General features: G+C 40.8%; 1 protein-coding gene across 1 annotated transcript in view; it reads left to right on the forward strand.

The window, feature by feature from the left end:
• The first annotated feature begins 6,178 nt into the window (after nucleotides 1-6,178).
• The window catches only part of LOC137290583 (uncharacterized), a 33,506-nt gene continuing 17,019 nt past the window's right edge, over nucleotides 6,179-22,665 (forward strand). Inside the window, exons 1-7 of the mRNA XM_067821624.1 lie at nucleotides 6,179-6,445; nucleotides 16,299-16,644; nucleotides 16,967-17,150; nucleotides 17,435-19,133; nucleotides 19,713-21,709; nucleotides 22,051-22,135; nucleotides 22,345-22,482. Coding sequence (XP_067677725.1) covers nucleotides 6,441-6,445; nucleotides 16,299-16,644; nucleotides 16,967-17,150; nucleotides 17,435-19,133; nucleotides 19,713-21,709; nucleotides 22,051-22,135; nucleotides 22,345-22,482 — 4,454 coding nt within the window. The 5' untranslated portion in view covers nucleotides 6,179-6,440. The remainder of the gene's footprint in view (nucleotides 6,446-16,298; nucleotides 16,645-16,966; nucleotides 17,151-17,434; nucleotides 19,134-19,712; nucleotides 21,710-22,050; nucleotides 22,136-22,344; nucleotides 22,483-22,665) is intronic.

A 22,665-nucleotide genomic window follows, 5' to 3' on the forward strand; every position in this document is an offset into this window, starting at 1 on the left:
ACGCGTATTTAAATGACCATATTGTAGTATCAGGTTCACTGAACGGAAGTAGAAACCGCCACTTCTATAACGACGCTCAGTAAACAATGCAATTGTGGCCGGCACCGTTAATTTGGCACTGTATTAAGTTTATGATTTGGTTATACTGCAACTACGAAAACCAGTTCGGTATCGGTGTCTGAAATAAACACCAATAATTGGTCAATCTTTATCTCAGTCTTTATTAGCTTTCTGCGTTTTCCATTCCAGTGTCCAAAGGGCGTGCTTGGAGATATGTCACATAAACCTTCGTGCTGAATTACATTCTGCCAATGGCACACAGACAGTTCGTTCAGTCATGTATAATATTCCTTCCATCAATGGCCTTCCGACTGTGTCGAGTACATAAACACCGTAACTGACGCGATCCGTGTAGTCTGAGACCAGCTTCTCTGCATGGGTGCATGCAGCCAGTTCTGTGACGATCTCCCCCAGATACGTGACCCGTGAAGATACGTCGACAACCCAAGCTTGTCCTCAGATCCTACTAACGGGATCGACTGGCCAGACTCGATGATTTGGTTGCCACATGTCCTCGAATGCCGATTGCGTAGATCGATGCTCATGCTGTTGATCGCTGGATTATTTGGTCCAGGCATAACTATTTACAAACAGCTGTCATATAGCTGGCATATGGATAAGTGCGGCGTTAAGCAAGAAACCAACCGAAACGACACGTGGTGCGTGAAAAACTTCTGAAAACATCTAAAACCCCACTCATTTAAACCCGCTATTTCATTGTGATATCTACAGCATATAATTTCTATGTTAATTTCATCTTTAATGCCAGTAGTTACTTACGGATTTCCCATCTTACTAGGGCTCTATGGTGGTATTAACCGAACAGATAACTCCGCACAGATCCATATATCACGCCTATTCATTAAGCTGATGTGAACCCCGGCACTTTTGTCAACACATACAATACGTCTCTGAATATCATTTGATTACGTCTATACCATTTCGTATATCAGATCTCTCGAATGGTGACAATAGGGTGTCGGTTGTTGGACGTGAGACAGTTCTCTGGTCTGTTCTGTTCAGTCATACATATTACTTATTTATTGACACTGAAGTCAAAAGAGCTCTCAAAAGCTGCTGTCAATGCACATATGATACGCAGTGTGGGGCTCAATCAATACCTGATACAAAGTGTATCCGTCCGGGCAGAAGGTAGCATACATTTAGAATTGTATTTGACCAAACGAAACAGTTCGCAAAATCTTACCATACCGGAAACAGTTTCCGGAACACTGACAACAGAAGGTCCTGAACACAGCTGTGATGCAGTACGAATTGGTACACTATCATAGAGTGACTCTTTCCCGCGTGTTCTACTTAGCAGCATGTATATTTATCCTTTCTTTCCCTCGGCAATTTAGTGAGACAATGAGACATTGTGAACAGTATCAACTTATACTTGGTGAGTATAAGGTGATGTTACAACATTGCAGCCTCTGTCTGCTTTCGCGTGAAGACATATAACAGTCATAACGGTATATGTGATACATTAGGGGTTGTCTCCCTTACTCGTGTCAGGATCCCTAACTCTCGAACTTGAATAACCGATTCGTCATGTTTGGATTCTCGACCCACCAGCATCATAATATAATTTGCTCATGGGGTCACAAATGTGTCTTAAAATCGAGTCTCTCTGTTGTTTTTAATTCGAATTAACTGAAATACAATAATTGGCGACGAGAACTCAAGCGTCCCTACTACTGCTTTATTCAGGTTCCACAAATAGCTCTCTGCTGATGGACAGTCGATGGTTGTAACCCGGATGTAAGTGGGCAGTGGCATCCTGGACATCGGGACTGTATTCTCCAACGGGTCATGACTTACGCTTACACAGTGCGTCATGGCTAGCATTCTAATAGCGACCAATGAATATACGTAAGCATTTCGAAAAAGTTGAGCGCCGAGACTTTCTAATGTACAATGTGCATTCGTTTGCAGGTTATTTCTTATGAGTTATCTCGTGTATTGCTAGGTTTACTTGGTGTCCAGCTGTGTCAGGAGGTGTGATATCAGTTACAACGGCGACAGGCAATTTTGCACCCATCGATCGCAACCGTTACTTAGACAAGTGTCAAGTCACCATGTAAAGACCATCAGTTTCCTATTGTCCCCAACATGAGTGACAGGTGATCAACGCCCCGGAATGCAATCTTCACTATCTTCACAAGATGTCATGAATACTATTACACGTCCATGTTAGCTGGTCCGACGTCGCGCTGATCAATATTTATTAAACGTCATTTTGAAAGACTTCTTAGTGAATGAGATCAGTTTTACGCTACTTTTGACAATAGTCCAGCAATATCACGACGGGGAACACCAGATATGGCCTTCACACGTTGTATCCATGTGGGGAGTCGAACCCGGGTCTTCTGAACCGAAAGATGTGTGAGTTTATTAATGACAGTGATAACACTACAGGGAAAATATCACTTTGCCGGAACTATCACATTGCTCAAAAACGTTTTTATTTAGTATCACCATGGCAATGTAAACATAAGCATATCACCAAATGCATCAGGTCCGCAAGTCAGGGCATCAGGTGACCAACGTCCATGGAAGGGAACACGCAGCATGCGAAAATATTACGTCATACACGTCCTTGACTCGATGTCAGATAGACACACAAATATATCTTCTGTTTGTGTACTATCCACTCTATTTCCTTAAAATGGAGGAGAAACGTCCGTCGCTTGTAGAAAAAACGTCGCAGGGCGACGTCCAGACCGATGATGCTAATCCCTTCTTAATCTTATTTTCCAGACACGATCAGAGGATCCTGTCTCAACTATTGGACATAACTCTTTAGCCCCTGTTACACCGCATGGCCGTCTGCACGCATTCAAACTTGAAGATTGGTGTAAATTATATGATTGGGCATACATGCATTTATTTCAGTATCGTTTACTAACACTGTGGAAGATTTACGTCTATTCTCAGCACCTATTTCCTCAAGAGAAGACCGTAAGTGTCATCTGTAATCGAACATGAAAATTTCCGTTAACGCCCGCACGTGACAAAACAGAATTGCTGTTTCCAGAAGACTGATCTGATGCAATCAAGATAATTTCCCGCTGTGAGCCTTAGCTGAGATAATTAACCTCGTATTTAATTTCCGACTCTCTTTATCATGTGGTAAGCTAGCTGTTTGCTTTACCGGATTGTTGATAACGGGACCGGTTAGGTAAATACATATTTGTTGACCATATTTGTTGATGATTTTCACTAGCAATGCCAGTAGAGGTACAGAAGATGCCACACCCGGCTGTGATGTATATCGCCCGATGTTGATGCGTATTAGCGTCACATCTCGTATGAAATATTTTCGTCAGAATAAATTCTATATGACCTTTTGACACATGAGTAATGCAAATAAACGTCAATGTTTGACGACATTTATATAAATGATTCTAGTATGCTTTTTAATATTTATCTATCGATTCATTTCTGAGTGGCCAGGAACAGTGGCAAGCCTTGAAACCATCGATGCATGTGTATCTATACTGATCTGTCGACCATTGCAGGTAAAGGGATACGAGCACATCGACTTGTATCGCTTAGAAAGACATATATGTGTATAGACCCTACCCTAGTACTATATACATATATGTGTATAGACCCTACCCTAGTACTATATACATATATGTGTATAGACCCTACCCTAGTACTATATAGCCTTCAGCAACCCATGCTTGCCATAAAAGGCGACTCAGCTTGTCGTAAGAGGCGACTAACGGGACCGGGTGGTCAGGCTCGCTGACTTGGTTGACACATGTCATCGGTTCCCAATTATGGAGATCGATGCTCATGTTGTTGATCACTGGATTGTCTGGTCCAGACTCGATTATTTACAGACCGCCGCCATATAGCTTGGATATTGCTGAGTGCGGCGTAAAACTAAACTCACTCACTCACTAGTACTATATATATAGTACTAGGGTAGGGTCTATACACATATATGTCTTTCGAGCGCTGTTTCTAAACGATACAAGTCCCTGTGGATACGAGGATACACGCCTTAAATTTATGGTTTGAAAATGTCAAAAATGTATCACTGGCGGGGTTGTCTAATAGATCAACCTGTCATGCCTATTATAATAACGATATTTTAGACAAAAGGTTACATGTTTTAACTGACAATATCATGTTTTAAACATAAACCGTTACGTCATATATCAATTTTGGAAAAGCCTCAGTTATATACCCCGTGAAGAATTGGTCAGACTTGCTGACTTGGTTAACACATGGCATCGTATCCCAGGTCGACTCTCATGCTGATGGTCGCTGGATTGTCTGGTCCAGAATCGGTTATTTACAGAGTGACACCATATAGCTGGTGTATTGCTGACTGCGGTGTAAAACTAAACTCAGTCAGTATAATATATAATATGGTTTCGTTTCATGCAGTTTACCCGTTAGAAGGTTTACACAAAATGGACGGGTAGTCAGACTTCTAATTAAAACCACCCTTCCAGTACCACCACAATACCCCAAGACACAGGTATTAGGGTCGTACCCAACTATGCAAGTTCAGCTTCAGTAGGCACATGGCACGTTATGGGGCAATCTCATACATTCTGCCACAGCATATGACGCTCCATTTGTTGTAAGGTTTACACAAAATGGACAAAAAATCTTTCGCAATGAGAAAGTTTTCTCTGTATAATTTATACGCGGAATAGCCATGCAAGATAGATACATATGCAATATTCAATGTGAAGTAGTATAATCCATTAGAAAATACAATCTATTACCACAGCGATGAGTTAGAAGGATGCTTGAGCATGTAAAGAATGTGTAAACAATACGTCCATTAATAATGTACATTTTGGAGAGAAGACGGTAAGAGCAGCACCCGCTCTATTCAGTTTAATACATCTATCAACATTATGAAGAAATAGCCTGTATGCGGATCAAATATATTTATGGTCTTAATATAGAATCTCGGTATACTGCGCAGATTAAATAAGTGGGTCCATTGTTCGTAATAAGATTGTTGCCTAGATTATACTGAGCCTAAGATATTGAATCTGACCTTGTGACCTTTGGTCCACTACATAAAACATATAAGTGTGACGTTAGTGACATGAGCTGTATGCTTGGTGAAGCCAGACAGTGCACCGTCACTATGAATGATGTAAATGACCCATGTACAGTACTGTATACTCTCCTAAAATCTATATGGTAGATTAATACAGCGTATATGAGAGAACTATCTACCTCTCCGTACTGCCACAGTATTCGTTGTTTCTGACAGCGATGTGGAAATATGAATCTGAAAAGAACGCTAGTAACAATCGGTTTTAAATCTTCGCTAAGAATTATCGGGATTCCTGGGGACAACTAGCTCTACTAACGTGTATCGGATGGTCAGGCTCGATATTGTGTATCGGGTACTCAGACTCGATAACGTGTACCGGGTGGTCAGGCTCGATAGCGTGTATCGAGTGGTCAGGCTCGATAATGTGTATCGGGTGGTCAGATTCGATAACGTGTATCGGGTAGTCAGGCTCGATAACGTGTATCGGGTGGCTACTTCGTGTATGATGAGAGGACAATGTGTAATTGTACAAAGAGACGTTTTCAGTCTCTTTATCTTAGATTCCCTAATGGTAACAAGACCAAAAATCAGCTTTGAACAGGCTTGAGTTCGATTCGCATCGTGCTTTTGTCATACCAATCTCAGGCCCCTATAAATCGCTAAATTCGAAAACTCAAAAGAGATAGGCCCGAGATTCAAGCACCTACATGTATTAGGGCGCACTCCGCTAATGACACAAATCATGCTATTTCCTAACAATCGATGCGTGTCTCTTAACGTTTCAAAGAGAAACACTGTGCCTTTTTCTTATAGATTATAAATCAGATGCGACACAAACAAATGACTGTTCTGTTACTAGGGTGTGTTTTCTCAGGAGGATCGGGATTATTGACATATTGTCATGGCGAAAGACAACAGATGACAAGAAAAACTGAAAAAAACATTAACGCATGCCTTATGAACCCATTTCCCGTGTGATATAGACAGAACAAAACACAGATCTTGTTTCCAGCGTGTTAAATCTTGCGTACCGGCCTTGGATACGACTAAACACCAGCGACTGGTGTCGTCTGCTTCCAGTCCACAGCCAGCTGTAGCAGACGACGGTTTGCTGTTGTTACGCTCCGTCGCCTGGTGGGAAAATTGGAGGAAGTTTGTTGTGTGTGGATGGAAGGTGGATGGACTGGCGTCTGTGCGTCACGTGATTCACGCCAGGTGATTCACACACCTGATATGGTATCAGACATAGGTATAGCTTTGCTTATGTGAAGGGATTCGCTGCTGCTGATGGACAGACTCTCCGGAAGGTATCTAGCATGGCGTAGAGGACTATAACATTATGGGGTAAGTAGACAGCATTGTTGTCACAAGTAGTGGTGTCAATGAGGAAGTACACACTTCCTAACAGCTGGTCATACCACACGCTTGTAGACAGATATATCACATATGTGCAGATGTATCAAACACTCTTATGACATACCACCCAGACATATGTGTGACAATCTGTCAGACTTGTGTGACTGAATGACCCGAATACCTCCAACGCTGAATTGAAGTAGAATAGCTAAAATCCTTCAAGATGTTATCGATGTGAAAGCTGTTATGTCAGCCAGTGGATCTTAAATAGATGACACTCCTTGTCATAAACCCGTAAACAACTTCATCGTATTAAGAAGTAAATTTTATAGTTTTAACTTGAATAATGAGATCTATGTTATAATCGTGTAAACAAATGCAAGAAATAGAAAATGCAAAGTTAATAGTTCCTGCTGAATAACAAGACACCTCAGCCTTCAGTTGTCACACTTGGAATAAACAAACGTCTGCAACCCTGTAGGATCACACCATACAACCCTGTACGTTCACATCATACAACCCTGTACGATCACACCATACAACCCTGTACGTTCACACCATACAACCCTGTTATGTTAAAATGCCATAAATGTCGACGAGAGGCTATCAGATAACTGCTTTATATTGGGCTGTGTTGAAAGGAGTTAATTAGGGACTGGAGCGAACTTTGAAGTTGGTTGTAGACACCGAGGCTTTAGTGTTTCATACAGTTTACCAACGTGGTATGATAATTACAAATATGTAGTAGGGAAACATCGTTGTAGTCATGACAACTAGATGCGCATGAAGCTTAGCTTATTTGACCAGTCGATGTGTTATCATACTGATCTACAAAGTTGATGTAGTGACGGTTATTAGTTCAGATGTACACGCTGGTCGTTGTCTTAAAGAAGGTGTCCTGGTGTCCTGGTGTCCTGGTGTCCTGAGAGTTATAGTAGTGGGTACATCCTAGTCTTTACTGGACTTTACATCTCCTTTCACCGCTACTTCCAGTTCGACCTCGCTTAAATCAGATGCTACTATTAGTCCAGGATACATGATGCAACTGCGAGTAAGTGTGTGCACTTTCCCGTTCCACTGCACTACAGAAACACATATTACTGGGCGAGTCTGTATCGGAGGTACTATATTATGCTATTATATATTGCGAAAACAACAGAAGGCAATCCGTAGATACATCGACCGGCAAGCATAGAACACAGTAAAGTTTTACTTAATGAGGTATGTATGCTTACTACTACTACTACTACTACTACTACTACTACTACTACTACTACTACTACTACTACTACTACTACTACTACTACTACTGCTGCTGCTTCTGCTGCTGCTGCTGCTGCTGCTGCTGCTACTACTACTACTACTGCTACTACTGCTACTACTGCTACTACTTGAATCGTTCGCTCGTGATGGCGAAAGCTCGGGTTCGATTCTCTACATTGAAATCCACTTGTTTCCCCACAGTAGGTCCAATTACAAGCACGCCACCAACTGCCGGCACCAAACTAATGCTAGTCTGCAGACAGGGCGACTGATGTCTCACTGAAGACGTTCAGACGTTATGATGTCTTGCATGATTTATAACGGCATTTGTAATGCTCCACTGGCAGTGGCAGTATACTAGTACCAACCATTGTGTTCGCTGATTGAACACTATTGATGTATTAATGAACATTTGTCAACTCAACCGTTCATTTACTATACACAATGTAACAAGCAATTAAGAAGAAAAAAATACAGTCGGAATTGACAAATCATCCGTAACTGATAGACTGAAGTGATAAAATAACAATGCTGTCAATATCACCGTGACCTGTCAATCAATCTGAAATGGCACACTTGTACGTGATACATAGCACTGTGTGTTGGAGATGAAACAACAAACAATCTGATACGCATTATAGATAGCTTTCACGCTGTCCTGTATATACCCAGGTAGTGGTTCTCTAAGTAGGAGAGCTTTTAACAACCACCTTTAGCGTTCCACTACATGTGAAATTGACAGGTGTAACATCTGTCGTGATGATGTCAATATCATGTCGATAACATTTGCATTAACAATCCTAGAGACCTGTGGCATGGTTAGGCTCATGTGACATTAGCAGTGTATACACTATGATACACTTCCCACACTTAACCCTGTATTACCGACCCCGTTAACGAACATAGCCTCACTATCGATATCAAAATAGTTATCGATTTGTACTGAAGGACCTCTGTGTGAAATGTTTTAAGACGTGTTGCGTTTTTAAGCCATTGTTTGCAAGAAATATCGTTAATCGCAGATATAAGGCGTATTTAAACTGATTCCGCTTTTACAAATAGGAGCCGATGGTCGACATGATACAGATAAATATACATGGTCATTGGAAAGTAGTACCCAGTCTTGACTATCCTCAGAAACAGATAATGCCATATGATGTCAAGGGCAAAACAGCCCTCACAACTGTATGGATGGAGTACTGATAGACAGTGGTGACACCCGGCGTTATGACAAGCATGTCCTGCCTCACCGCTAGCATCAGCCATTCACGCTATCTAATACAGCATCAGAGAGAAAGGGAAGCTGTGATACATGTCATAACCATGCCTTGGGTCATCATGTAAGCGTGAACGTTCATGAAGATGAACCTTGTCAAAGGGTGACGGTGGTAGATTCATTCAGTATGAGGTGGCATTTGGGAGCCCAGTGGTTAAAGCATTCACTTATCCCGCCGAAGTAACAGGTTCGATTCTCCACGTCGGTATTCTGTGTGAAGCCCATTTTAGGTATCCCCCTCCATGATATTGCTGGAATATAACCAAAAGCTGCGTGAAACTCAGTCCCCCATTTAGTGCAATGGTTATGGTAATTAAAATAATTCTTCTGAGAATTAGTTGTGAGTTGTCAGCAATATCATACAGGGTTTGACTCAAGGTATTTTGTCTGCAACATGCTCCCTAATGCTGTTCCTCGTAACCTCTCTACAGTTTCTTAATTTACATACGGGAAAAGGAGTCCAAGGTCTGTTTTGAAGTGCGACAGGCTTACGTCATGTGGCACTATACCAAAGAGTTATACGATTTGACCTCGAGATGTCTCAGCGGAAACCCCAGGGGAACAGTGAGAGAATTGTTAACACAGACAGGCAGTCGGTCACTCATTCACCCTCTGAACCTGAGACAAATTTGGCCATTCTTATACTTGATAACCCGATATCGATTTTACTCTTCTGGGTTCATTAAAAACACCTTGCGAGTCGATCATGGTTTACGCCGCAAGAGGTAGTATAGTAGAGACGACACCACCAACTTCCTTTACACAAGTGAGTCATGTCCACAATGTGATCGTAAATCCCATAGACAGTAGCATGGATACACGGCAGGAAACAAATGAACCGTGGCCAGGTGATTACACCGTACTGCTTGGCTATCTGTTGTCCATGTGCAGGGATAATCTGACTTAAGGATAAATCATTCATAGTTTCTGATCAGCAGAATTGCCGACAGTAAACCTACACTCAGTCCCTCTGGTGACATAATATTATAATTACAGAGATGAATATATTATAGCATACTTGGTCTGTGGCTTGGATTACTTTTTAAAAATAAACCATGACTTCTGATTAAAGCCACCCTTCCTTCTGATTAAAGCCACCCTTCCAGTACCACCACAGTAACCCCAAGACACAGGTGTTAGGGTCGTACCCAACTATGCAAGTTCAGCTTCAGTAGGCATATGGCACGTTATGTGGCAATCTCATACATTCTACCACAGCATATGACGCTCCATTTGTTCCAAGTTTGTTTAACAGGCAATGAGACAGCAGAATGTATCGGTTCGGGTAATGGCAACCTCTTTTAAAACAGTATTGAAAAGAAGAGGTCATGGAGTACACACTTCAAGGGTTATCAACACGGTAGCCTGGGAGCTTCGGGTGGAATTGAATGTATGGTGTGGATTACCGTAAAATGTTTATTATTTTTGTATTCATAATATTAACTCAATACTCAACATCACTAGCGACCATATGATAGTAATATAATATACTGTATGGTCTCTGACACCACGTATCGGTGAACTCCACATACTCAGCGATATATGTGATTGGATGGGTAATTAGGGCAGGTTAAATGCTCGGAATGCCAATCCTATCCAACTACGTGCCAGTGAGTGATTATCGCACACCCACCGCTAATCTATATTCCCTTCTAACAGTTTAATTACCCTTCAACCATTAAATCATGATATTCCCTACCGATCATATTTCTATAGAAATAACGGGTGTTTAAGATTTATAGTTTTAACAAGAACATTATTTCAATGCCTAATATTTTGTTCTCATTGAAATAAAAAATAAACTAAGCAGACAAAAACAAGTGCAAACGGACCATAAACGTGGTAAGAGTAAATACAATGTATTGGGGTCAAGGTCGACAAACATCTGACTGATAGTATCATAAGACGGAAGTAACTCATGTAATGTTAAGAGCGCAACGCCTGAGGTTAACCGTTTATTTCTTCCGTGTGTATGTGCTGATCTGTACACCCTGAATTTGGAAAATATTGTTTTGAAAATGTAAAAATCAAACTAACATATAAAAACTTCAATCCATCCTATGTTTTAAGATCAACTTCTTTGACTGAACCCCCAGTGAGCGATGTTTACATAACAGCTATGAAAACAACACTGATTGCCGTAAGCAAATTTACGATGACTTTGAAGTCTTTGAATAACTTATCGTGTTAGATGTTTAATTGCGATTTTGTTGTTGCCGTGCCGGGATGCAAGAGTAGGAAAACCATTACACATTATATAGAATGGGAACAACATGCAGGCGTAGCTGAAATGACATGAGTACACTTTGCTGTATCACAACGTGAGGGAATGAGTGTTGTTTTACGCCAGTAATCATCATGGTATCGACCAACCGTCTCAGTATTGGTACACACGATATAAGAAGACAGAACGGGGCCCAATGTGTCAATTTTTGAAATAGTCACTTAATGATAGATTTGTAATGAGAACTTTTCACGAGTCACATGAAGTTCACACGTTCTTCAGGAGCATTTTTGACACAACGAAAACAATAACGGATTGCTTCCACATCCCACAGGAAGGCGGGGATTTTGCCTTCCCTGCTGTGGACGAATACCGCACGACTCGGTAGATTTAACAGAGGAACACATCCCTAAACCATACAATCCATAGGTGGGTCGAAAGGGGTGGGGTGCAGAGGTACGCACCCTCTTTTGTCCTGAAGTTTATGAAATGACCATTGACTCTCGTGAAAACTTGCATAAATGAACTGTGAGCCCCAATCCCTACCCCTTTTCTGAAAAAAAAGTACCGTAGAGTAGACTCATACCCCCTTTCTAAAACGTGTAGAGTAGACAGGTACAAATCTACAGAAGTATCTTAATTCACCAGAGCATCATCTTGACACAGTTTTTCAATACACTTGTAAATGATCGGTCAATTGGCAGGTGGTGATCTTGTAGTGAACATAGGGTCATTAAACATTCATACAAATCAAAGTTCACTTGTCGCAAGCCAAGGCTACGGTCCTCACCCTGTGAAGGTTTATACTCCTGTGGGTTCTTAAATTGGTTCAGAATGACTAATATTAGCGTCTGTTGTTTGATTTCGAGAAACCAGTTGTGGATACAATACGGTACTGCATGCCGGCTGTGTAGAGAGTCAATTATTCCAATTGTAGTAATTGTGTCAGAATAAACCGACTGTAACACAGGGTGTCTCTTTGATGCTGTCTGACGCATCTTTCACCTCAAACATACGTGGATGTTTACAAAGTAAATATTGTTGTAACAGGGGAAATTATAGATTTGATCAATGTGCTGATTGTGGCATCCTTGAATGACGTGCGTGTGATGATTCCAGCCTCGGGTGGACTACATTTAATTCGCATCTCTGTAGAACGTAATAGACAAATCACAATAATCTATGTGTGCCTTCGGGGAACAGTCATCTCACCGTACAATGTTGAATCACACACCACTCAATAGAGACAGTCCTTCTTTCACTTTGATAGGTGTTGTGTTACGTGGTGTTCTGTGTTGTATGGATTGTTTTGTGCTATGTGTTATTGTAGGTTGTGTTGTATGTTCTGTGTTGTGTGATGTTGTGTTATGTAGTATAGTGTGTTGTATTGTATGGGTTGTATGATGCTGTGTCATGTGGTGTATGTGTTATTTTCTGTGGTATTGTGTGTTGTGTTGTGTTGATTTATGTAGTGTTGGTTCACCACTACTAGTTCTTACGAGTATCAATACACGTGAAGAGGTTCCGGTAGTCGTATCATGGCACGTGCACACGAGAGAGAGAGAGAGAGAGAGAGAGAGAGAGAGAAACAGAGAGAGAGAGAAACAGAGAGAGAGACAGAGGCAGAGAGAAAGAGCCACAGAGACAGAGAGGAAGAGTCACAGAGAGAGAGAGGGAGTGTGTGAGACAGAGACAGAAAGAATTGCTAGAGAATGAGCGCGCGCGAGAGAGTGGAAGCGAGAGAGAGATAGAGAGATAGAGATAGAGACAGACTCTCACCACACTGTTCGAGGATTCATTTGCTGATTTCATTATCTGGACGCGCAATACAGCCAACAGGAAAAAAGAGTAATAAGAGAAATATTCAATGTACATAAAGATTTAAGCCTGGAGGCAATTTCCATTGCATGACGATCCGCCCTCTGACGTCAGACTTTGACGTAAATACCTTTGTAATTCAGGTCACAGAGCAAGCTACATGTAAACAAGAACGCAGTTTGATGAGTCAATGCTATTTAAAGCTTGCTGAGTGAACAGTTTCACCAAGTTGCCGATAAATAAATATCTCATCACAGAATCATTTCACTGTCTCTAAACAGACGGGTCACACTTGGGTCACCTGTGTGAGGAGAGTGGCAGAGTGTACAGTATTGTTTCCTGGTGTGTATTAAGTACATCTGTCGTAAGGGTATTTGTCGTATATAACCCACCGACTGCCGAGGGCGTTCACACTGATGCACCCGACCCTGGGGATTTACAACACAATGTGTTGGGCGTCTTCTCTCACAAATACAGTGTTAAGATAAAAATAGGATTCCTTCAATAAATATATGTGAATGATTGCCATTTACTGACGACAGCAGTTGTGCAGCTATGGAGCCTGCTTCAACACAAGGCACACATGCGTGTCTAATATTTACTGCACACAACATGTCGCTTTCTGTTTCAAACATGTTTGTAAACATCCCAGTTATCCTGTAGCAATGGCAACTTACAATAGCGACTGGAGACTGTTCGGTTTCACACTTGGGAACTTATTGAAAGCCCGCTACATAATTCTTGTAAAATGAATGAATTTCCTGAAAATCAGTGACCGTTTCCAAATTATAGCAAACAGCCTTACATCTGTAGTAAGCCGGAACGCGTTGGAGTAAGATTATGTGTGGGGGAGGGGTAAGACCATGGTGGGGGCAATGAGGCATTTATGGGGTGAGTGGGGAGAGTGAGTGAGTTAAAATGTAAGGTCTCTTCGGTAGTATTTCAGTCATAATTTGACTAAGAAAGTTGTACATATATAAAGGACTGAGAAGAAAGTTGTACATATATAAAGGACTGAGAAGAAAGTTGTACATATATAAAGGACTGAGAAGAAAGTTAACAAGTATACTTACGCGTCTACAAAGGACATCACAACCACTAGATTATCACGGAAATACATTTAAAAGCAATAATTAAATCTAAAACACAATAACTATAAATGGCAAGGCAACATGAAAACAGGCTATAGACCGCCAACAACTGAAGGTAGAGTGGGGAGAGGGTTAGATGTAAGATGGGATACGGGTCTCTCTCTCTCTCTCTCTCTCTCTCTGTCTGTCTCTGTCTCTCTCTCTCTTCTCCCTCTCTCTGTGTCTCTCTCTCTTTGCCTCATGCGATCTATGTGTTATAAATCAGTACATATAAGTGTATTTAACGATTGTCTTGGAGTATGTTTAAGTAACGCACATCGTGTGTATTGACTTATCATAGAACTGGAATGGCGATGCTACTGACACAGAAAAGGTCGATAAAGGACACTTTGTTCCTCGTTTCCGCCGGTGTCACGTTTACCCTGTAAGTCACGTCTCTGTAAGAGATGTCAGGGAAAGTCTAACCGCTGGAGGATTCGCATTTTCCAGGATGAGCTACAAAGTAAATTCAGATGTGACCATACACTACAACGCAATACAGTTTTACCCAATTTATAAAGTTTTTGACGCAGACAGTTTGCGGAAATTTATACTGTATTGAGGTAGCGACGAGGGGTTTTCCCTGAATCTTTCTGCGTAGTCTCGCTAACTTACCACCGATATTACGTTCTATCTGTGACGCCAGCTGCCATTTTAAAGGCCAACTAATACGTTCTGTGTAGATACTAATACCGTTTTCACGAATTACACTTGAAAACATTGTAAGGATCTATACCGAAACGTCGCTATTGCACAATGAAGGCGCTGACCACCAATAAACACCTGTAAGTCCTACCGCTTACAGCTTCTAGAATGACTCTCAAACAGTGAATGTAGATGAATTATTCAACGTACATAACTCGATTCAATAACTGCGAAAAGTCTGCTAACAATGTTTCTACATGCATGATAGTGATGTTTTACTGCAAATACATATTTGCTTGTATACTGTGTAGTCAGTTCCGACATAGTTTTGTACCTAACTAATGTATTGAATCAGTTTAAGTAAGGAATTAACATACACTTTGATATTGTAAAATATAAGTTACATAGTGATATCATATCTGTATCAATCCTACATTAAAACCTATTAAATAATATATAGTTTAAGTGTAAAATATCTTTAATGGTAGTTGTTATGTATGTGCTTCAACAGTGTGCGTGTGCGTGTGCGTGTGCGTGTGCGTGTGCTTTGTTTGTAACAGTCGCAAAACCGGCAATATCGAATTGTATAATTTGTTCATAACATATCTAAACTGTTTTACAAAAATATGTATGCTTATATAGTATCCATTATCATGTTGCATGCGATTATATGCTGTCCGCTTTAATTTATGTACAAAGAAGTTTTCAAAATAAACTCGTAAATCTTTTGCGTCAGTCGTCTCTCCACGCATCATTTAATGCATGCACTAATACTTTTTCCGTGGCCTTAAGAAACCAGTTGTCCCATAATACGTCACACTAAACGAACAATCGACGATAAACATCACTTGGTAAACAGTGACACCCATATCCAAATGCCATAATAAACAGATATCAGTTTGACGTGCTGGCAAAGGCTCATTTTGCAATTACATGTATCCCATGACTTGAATTTGACCTTGTGGCCATGAGTAAATATATATTGACTATGCACTTATAAGTAACTAATACTATTATAGCCTTCTCCGAGGTACCAACATGTCGGCACTTAAACACCCTATTCTCTATTGACCATATATGACTACCACTTGTTATAGGTTCAGTGGAAATAAGCCGATTAGGTTTGCGAGCCACTTTATCTGCTTACATAGCTGTGGCAATACCAACTCCTAAGCCCCATACCAAATATCAATGATACTTATCGTAACTGTTACCGTGTTACATGTCATGAATATACATGCCCATTAGTTTCAACACCTATTTCAAGGAAACAAGCATAACATGATAGCCTGGTTGTTAAAGCGCTTGTTTGTTGTATCGAAGATCCGGGTTCGATTCTACCCTTGGCTACAATGTGTGTGGCCCTTCTTTGCAAAAGTAGACTATTTTAAGATTCGATGAAAGTAATTCGTACACATGTCAATACAAATGCAACGGTGGAACGCACTGGCTCGGCTGATCTTTAAAATTTCTTTCTGTTTCCAGGGCAACAGAGAGAAACGGTGACCAGTATGTGTTTTCCTCTGTCCCGACTGTACCTAGGGAAAAGGCTCCGGACATCCTTGTCAAGTTCCAGGCGGTCAGTAGAGAGCATCCGTGTTTGCGAAGCTGTTCTCTTTTTCTCAGTTCCAAGTCAAGTCTACTGGAGATCCGCAAAATCATACACAGCACCTTTGCACCATGCTACGAAAAAGGATTTATTTTCCTACGGAGGAACAAAGAGGTGGTGCGATCCAGGGAGAGAATCCTACGGTTGTTTGACATCCTTCCGAGGCCTCCATCCAAAGTTCAAAACCCAGGCTTTCGATATCAGAATGTGCAGTACAAAAAGGTAACACTGAATCAGAGGTTTCATATTTCGACAATATAAAACAAATAGGTCCTATTCATATAAAAGTTTAACATCCGAAATTGCATGATAAATTAGTTTTCTGTTACAAATAACTTTTCATTATAGAGATGACAGACTAATGACCAGGAACATATGCGCAAACTGTGTATTAGGTGGTTTCAGTGTTTGGGTCACTGCACCTCAAGATGCACTTCACAGTATCATCCACTGTGTTCTGATCCATATTTCTTACCTGTGTAATACTATGTAATACTGTGTAATACTATAATACTGCTGACCTCATGACTGATATACATTACAGTTGACATTCGAGAAGGACGGACGTCGCTATGCCTCGATGTGCTGTGGGATGGTGTTCCTGTATGAGGACAGCGGACTAAGTCACTGGATCTCAGACACTCTCAAAGACGCTCTCAGCGCCCCCACCATCTCAGGCTTCGATTATATACCGTGGAGCATCACATCAGCAAGGGAGGAAAGTGACGGTATTTAAAGTTTTGCCTTCAGTAAATGACCCATATTTTGCTAACCCCTGGAAACATTGTTAGTTGTGATAATTATTCATTTTGACTGTTATTTACATTGCATGACATTTTTAGGTAGGCGTTAACACTCTAAACAGAGATCCTGCAACAGTAGGTATAATGGAACCAACATGTAAGGATCTTATTATGTTCTATTACACTATTCATATAACACAAACATACATGTCAAATAAATGTAGACCTTTATAAACCTTTTTTTGTAGTTATTATTTTTTTTGTTTAAGATGTGTCAGTATATGCGCTGAATGAGTATGCTGCATTGGGCAAGGAAAGGGAGCTAAAGGAACTTCTGGAGACTATCCCACCGGGAACTGAGCTACAACATTTCAGAGACAGTAGAGGTGCAACTCCTCTACACTATGCAGCACAGAATGGTCACGTTGCCGAATGCGAACTCCTTATTGGTCGCTTCGGAAGGGAAATACTATACACGAAAGACATAAACAAGAGAACACCACTTCACTGTGCATTAACGTTTGGAAAGTTTGAAGACTCAGGATTTGATAAGAGGCAAAGTAATGAAGATGGGCGTCTTGATGCCAAACTTGATGTGGTTTGCTACCTTCTCCAACTTGGTCCAGATTTACAGTGTCAGGATGTCCAAGGACTCAACTGTTACATGATACTTTTCACACTCGGAAACAAGACGCTTGATGAGGTTATTAGGAAAACTAACCTAAGTCTCTTAGATGATAAACTCATCCTACATCTGACTTGTTATTCCCTTCAGTACAGAAAACTGGAATTTGCCCGTCATCTCTGCAAGCTTGTGAAGGTTTTCGATGCAGTATTTTACCTTCCACCCTTACACTTGGCAGCTGAAGTAGGAGAAAAGGAGCTGGTGGAGTCGCTGCTTCTTAAGGGTGATCATGTTGCGTTAACACAGCCTGATGTCATAAACCAGCACGATCAGGATGTTGAGAACACGACAGAGGCACATGATCCAAAAGAAAAGGATAGAGATGGACATCTCCCATTTCATTATGCATGCCAGCATGGCAATGGATCTATACTTCATCTGTTGTATTTTGATGAGATGTCAGATGGTGATTTTGTTAAAGGAATCCGACTTGCAGTACAGTGGAAAAGAACATCTGTTCTCCAGACTATAGTTCAACTCAGGGACCTCTTCTTTCTTGATATCAGGACCAAGCAAATGATCATATGTGAGGTTGAAGAAAACTTCTCTGTTCACCCTGAACATTCGAAAGCATGTATGGCATGTTTGAAAATAGAGGGAAAGATACTTGTTCGCTTTGTATCTCAGGCTGCTCGTGTTGGAAACATAGCAGCTTTGAAATGGCTAGCAGAACAGGGTACGAATCTGAACCATAAGGATATCATGGGAAGAACACCTTTGCATGAGGCTGCACAGGTGGGACACACAGAGTGTATACAGTTCCTTTTAGCTAGCAACGCTGATCCAAACGATGTTGACTGGAGAGGTTCAACAGCTCTTCATTATGCATGTATGTCAGGACAAATACAATCTGTAAGGGTGCTTCTTGAAAATGAAAGAACTGTGCCAAATGTAAAGGATGTTAGTGGTAGGACTCCGTTGCTCGTTGCAGCACACTGTAAAAAGGTTGATCTGCTAAAGGTTCTTGTTAACACCTACCTTAGACAGTTAGATCCACATGCTCAGGACTTGAAAAGGAGATCAATCCTGCATTACCTGTATTTAATGGATGTTGAGACAGCCCAGACTTTGCTTACCCAGATGAAGGATGTACCTGTCATTGAGGATGTTGCATTTGAAGCAAAGAACATGCCATCATTTGTACTTCTTTGTGAAGTGTGGAGAGATCAAACTCTTGATCTGAAAGAAAAGGAGAGAAAACTAAGCAAACAAAAAATCAAAACAACCAGAATGAGATGCAAGAAATGTGGGAAGACTTGGACTGTTCTTGGAGATCGCATCAGGTAGGTTTCAGTAACACATTCCAATTCTTTGTTTGAACATGTATTCTTGTTACACCCATGTTTGGTCTCTTTAAATGTGACTGGAGACAAGTATTCATTTCCCCAGACTGGTATAACGCGGGAAATGTAAGAGGTGTAAAGCCACAATCACTCACTGACTTAGGAGGGTGAAGTGTGGACTGTATCTGTAGATATTACTCCTTCACTACTATACTATGCCTCTGCCATACTGACACCATTCTAGGCCTTGTCTTCGATGTGCTGTAGTTTTCAGTCGATCGTATATGTCTGCTGATGTTGACAATCTGTCCATTACTCTAACCAAGTATTGTCATGATATAGTAAAAACATTTTCTTTATTTTCTTATACTTCGCAGCTATGTACTAGTGACGTAAATATGCTGGCATGCTTTTACACGTGGCGAAGACGCGGCATTAGGAAGGTTTAGGAGTTCGAAAGAGTGTCATTCTATACAGGCAATATATAAAATGTTTACTCTTTATCCTTTATTTCCCATGCACACTGAAGACATCATGAGTAGACATCCCATTGTTGTACCATTTACATTATTGTTCCAGATGGTTACACTTGTGCATATCTGACGAGGCCTTGAAGGAGTCACTAGTCTCACCAAGTCACACTGGCAAGACAGATTCTCCCAAAAAGACGAAAACGGCGTCTGTATTTAGTAAGAAGGAAGATTGTGAGGAGATAGAATCACTACATGGGCCATTCAAAACATTTAAATCCCACACAGAAGAAGACCAGTCCTTACCTCAAATATTAATTCTGATGAACAGGAATGATCTCTTAGAACTTGTTGCCAATATTCGCCCTGAACTAGTGCAAAACTGTGCACAACGTGCTGCTTTACTAGCCGCTTGCTACTGGCACATAGACAGTTTGAAAATCCTGATGTCTTTCTTGGATGCATCTCAAGAACTTGTTGCAACACTTTTTCATTTAGCCTGTCTGCAGAAACCACTAGACTCTACTCAGGAAGAAAGACAAATCAGTGTTGTTAACTATCTCATAGAAGAGGGAGCTCATCCAAATATTATACCAAAGAAGAATGATCTATACAGTATAATATCCTTGACATCTTATGAAAAACGCATACTGTATTACAGTCCACTTGAACTAGGTGTGATCCATCAAAATGCATCACTGGTGGAAGTGCTGGTCAAAAACGGAGCCTCAAGTTCAATATGTTTTGCTGTTCATCTAGCAGCTGTATATAGCGACGTAAAAATGTTTGAGTTTTTACTCAAAGAAAAGAAAGAGGAAGGTGATTCAATCATCGGAACAATAGACAACGTTGATGAACTGTGGCGTGTGTGTTCTCTAGGAATGGGCATTCTACAAGCCCTGTGTAGTGCAAAAGAAATCAGCTTGAAACACATCCAATGTGTACTGCAGGCTATTCCAGAAGCTCTCCAAAGCAAGAAGCTTCTAACAAGGGCCATGGTTTCGGAAATTCGACCACACCTTGATATATCATCCGACTACTCAATTCTGAAATGCATCCTGTTCAAATTCTCTGACAGGAACAGTGACATATCATCACTACCACACACGTGGCTTGCAAACAGGTTAGGTAAGAAACCGGAAGTTGAATATGTGGTTATGGAGCTACTGAAAAGGGAGCTTTATCTTGACGAAGTGCGTGTTTCAAAGAAAAGCACCATTCATATTTCATGTGATATGTTCATGACAGTTCTCAACAAACGATGCTGGGTCGTAGCTGATGAGATTCTCAGAGTTGGAGGGGCAACCTTGTGGCAGTGCTTACTGACCAAACACCATTCTTGTCACAGACACTTATATAAGTCGGAGAAAGAGGACGCTAAGTCCTATCCTGTGCTATTTAAGACGTGGAACAGGCTGTTTGGGTATGGCCCGTTGGCAACATTGAAAATTTTCTTTCAACAAGGGCTGAAGTTTGTAAATACTCTTGATCACGAACATCTTGAGGAGAAATTGTCTCCTCTTTTGAAGGAATCTCGCTATAAAGAGAGAATGTTTGGTGAAAACATTCTCACTCAGATTGCATCTCATCACATTGAAAGTCTGGATGCATCACGAAGGTCAATCGTCACAGTAACAAAACTTTTGATCCTCTTTCCAAGGCTTTTCCCCCAAGTTCTTGACAAAACTAGAGAGTTTCAAAGTCTTAATGATTGGATGGCTGTCATACCGAGGGATGAGTTTACTCAAATGTATGGTATGCGCACAAAGGGCTGGCACACAATCAAACGTCTCAGGAACATGACACTAGACAGAAAACTGCTATTTTGTTTAACAAATGTCGGACTGTCAACGTTGGATAAAATAAAAAACAGCGGAGCGTCTCTGTTGCACTTAGTGAGCGTTCTAGATGACGTGGATCTACTGAAAGCAGTTTGTGATAGTGTTAGCCCTCTGCCTGTCAGTTCTGAGGATGCACAAGGAGCTACATGTCTTGACTATGCTGTAGCCATGGGTCATGAGAATACAGTAGGATTTCTGCTGAAGAATGGAGCAAATGTCACACAGCAGACCCTCCTTGCAGTATGCGTTGGTGCAAGATTCTTGAGTGAGTATTTACCATTTCTGCATTCATTGTCCCTTGAAACACTGTTAATTGGGTTAAAAACAATTCCAGTCTATCATGGTGTGTCTCCTGAATGAGTAAATGTGTAAATCTAAAAGTGACACCAAAGATATCTTCCTGTTCATACTCAACAAAAACATGACAAATGTTTGATTTTACAATGATTCAAATGATGAATGGACGCCCATCGCAGCCAAGGGAGCCTTTTATCTCACAAGGAGACACAAGGGTAAAATAAGCAATGAATATGTAGGTTTAATATTTGTTGCAACTGCTTACATTCATAACGCAGTGCTTTATTTAGTTCACATTCTTCAATTCAGGTTTTATGCAGTGGAAATGCACACAATCCTCGAGAGTGACTGAAGAAGAAAGACAAACAAGAGACCTGAGGGCATTGAGTTCAACGTAAGTCACATAAAACAGGTTAGATTCAACGTCACTAAAATAACATATTTTCAATTCGGCGTCACCGAGAGAATTCTAGATAGCATATTCATATTAAAATCGAATCATGTTATAATTGTGTGTTACACTGCCAGTACCAAGTGATTCATTGCAAACACACTTTCAATGGATCATCTCAAGACCTCTAACAGTACATGTTCTTCATCTAGTTTACAGATCGACGTGAGTTATCATCATCCAGTGTTTGAAAACGTGCTGAGAGTTGCCGTAGAAGCTAACCACTGGCAGCAGGTTCAGTTCATCCTTGAAAAAGCAAATAACATTTCTACTGACATCCTATGTGATCGGTAGGTATCTGCAGGTTTTTAAAATGTATATTAAAAGTTAAGCAAACTATTAAAAACCTGATAACAAATGTGATTTGGAGTTCATATCACGGCTGACTGACGTTTTGTTTCGCCACCTGTAAACTATTTGGTCACAGCAATTTTGCATAGTATTACAGTGAATGAATGTGTCAGCTGTCCTAA

Source organism: Haliotis asinina, chromosome 7, assembly GCF_037392515.1.
Source record: "Haliotis asinina isolate JCU_RB_2024 chromosome 7, JCU_Hal_asi_v2, whole genome shotgun sequence".
Taxonomy (NCBI): Eukaryota; Metazoa; Mollusca; class Gastropoda; order Lepetellida; family Haliotidae; genus Haliotis; species Haliotis asinina.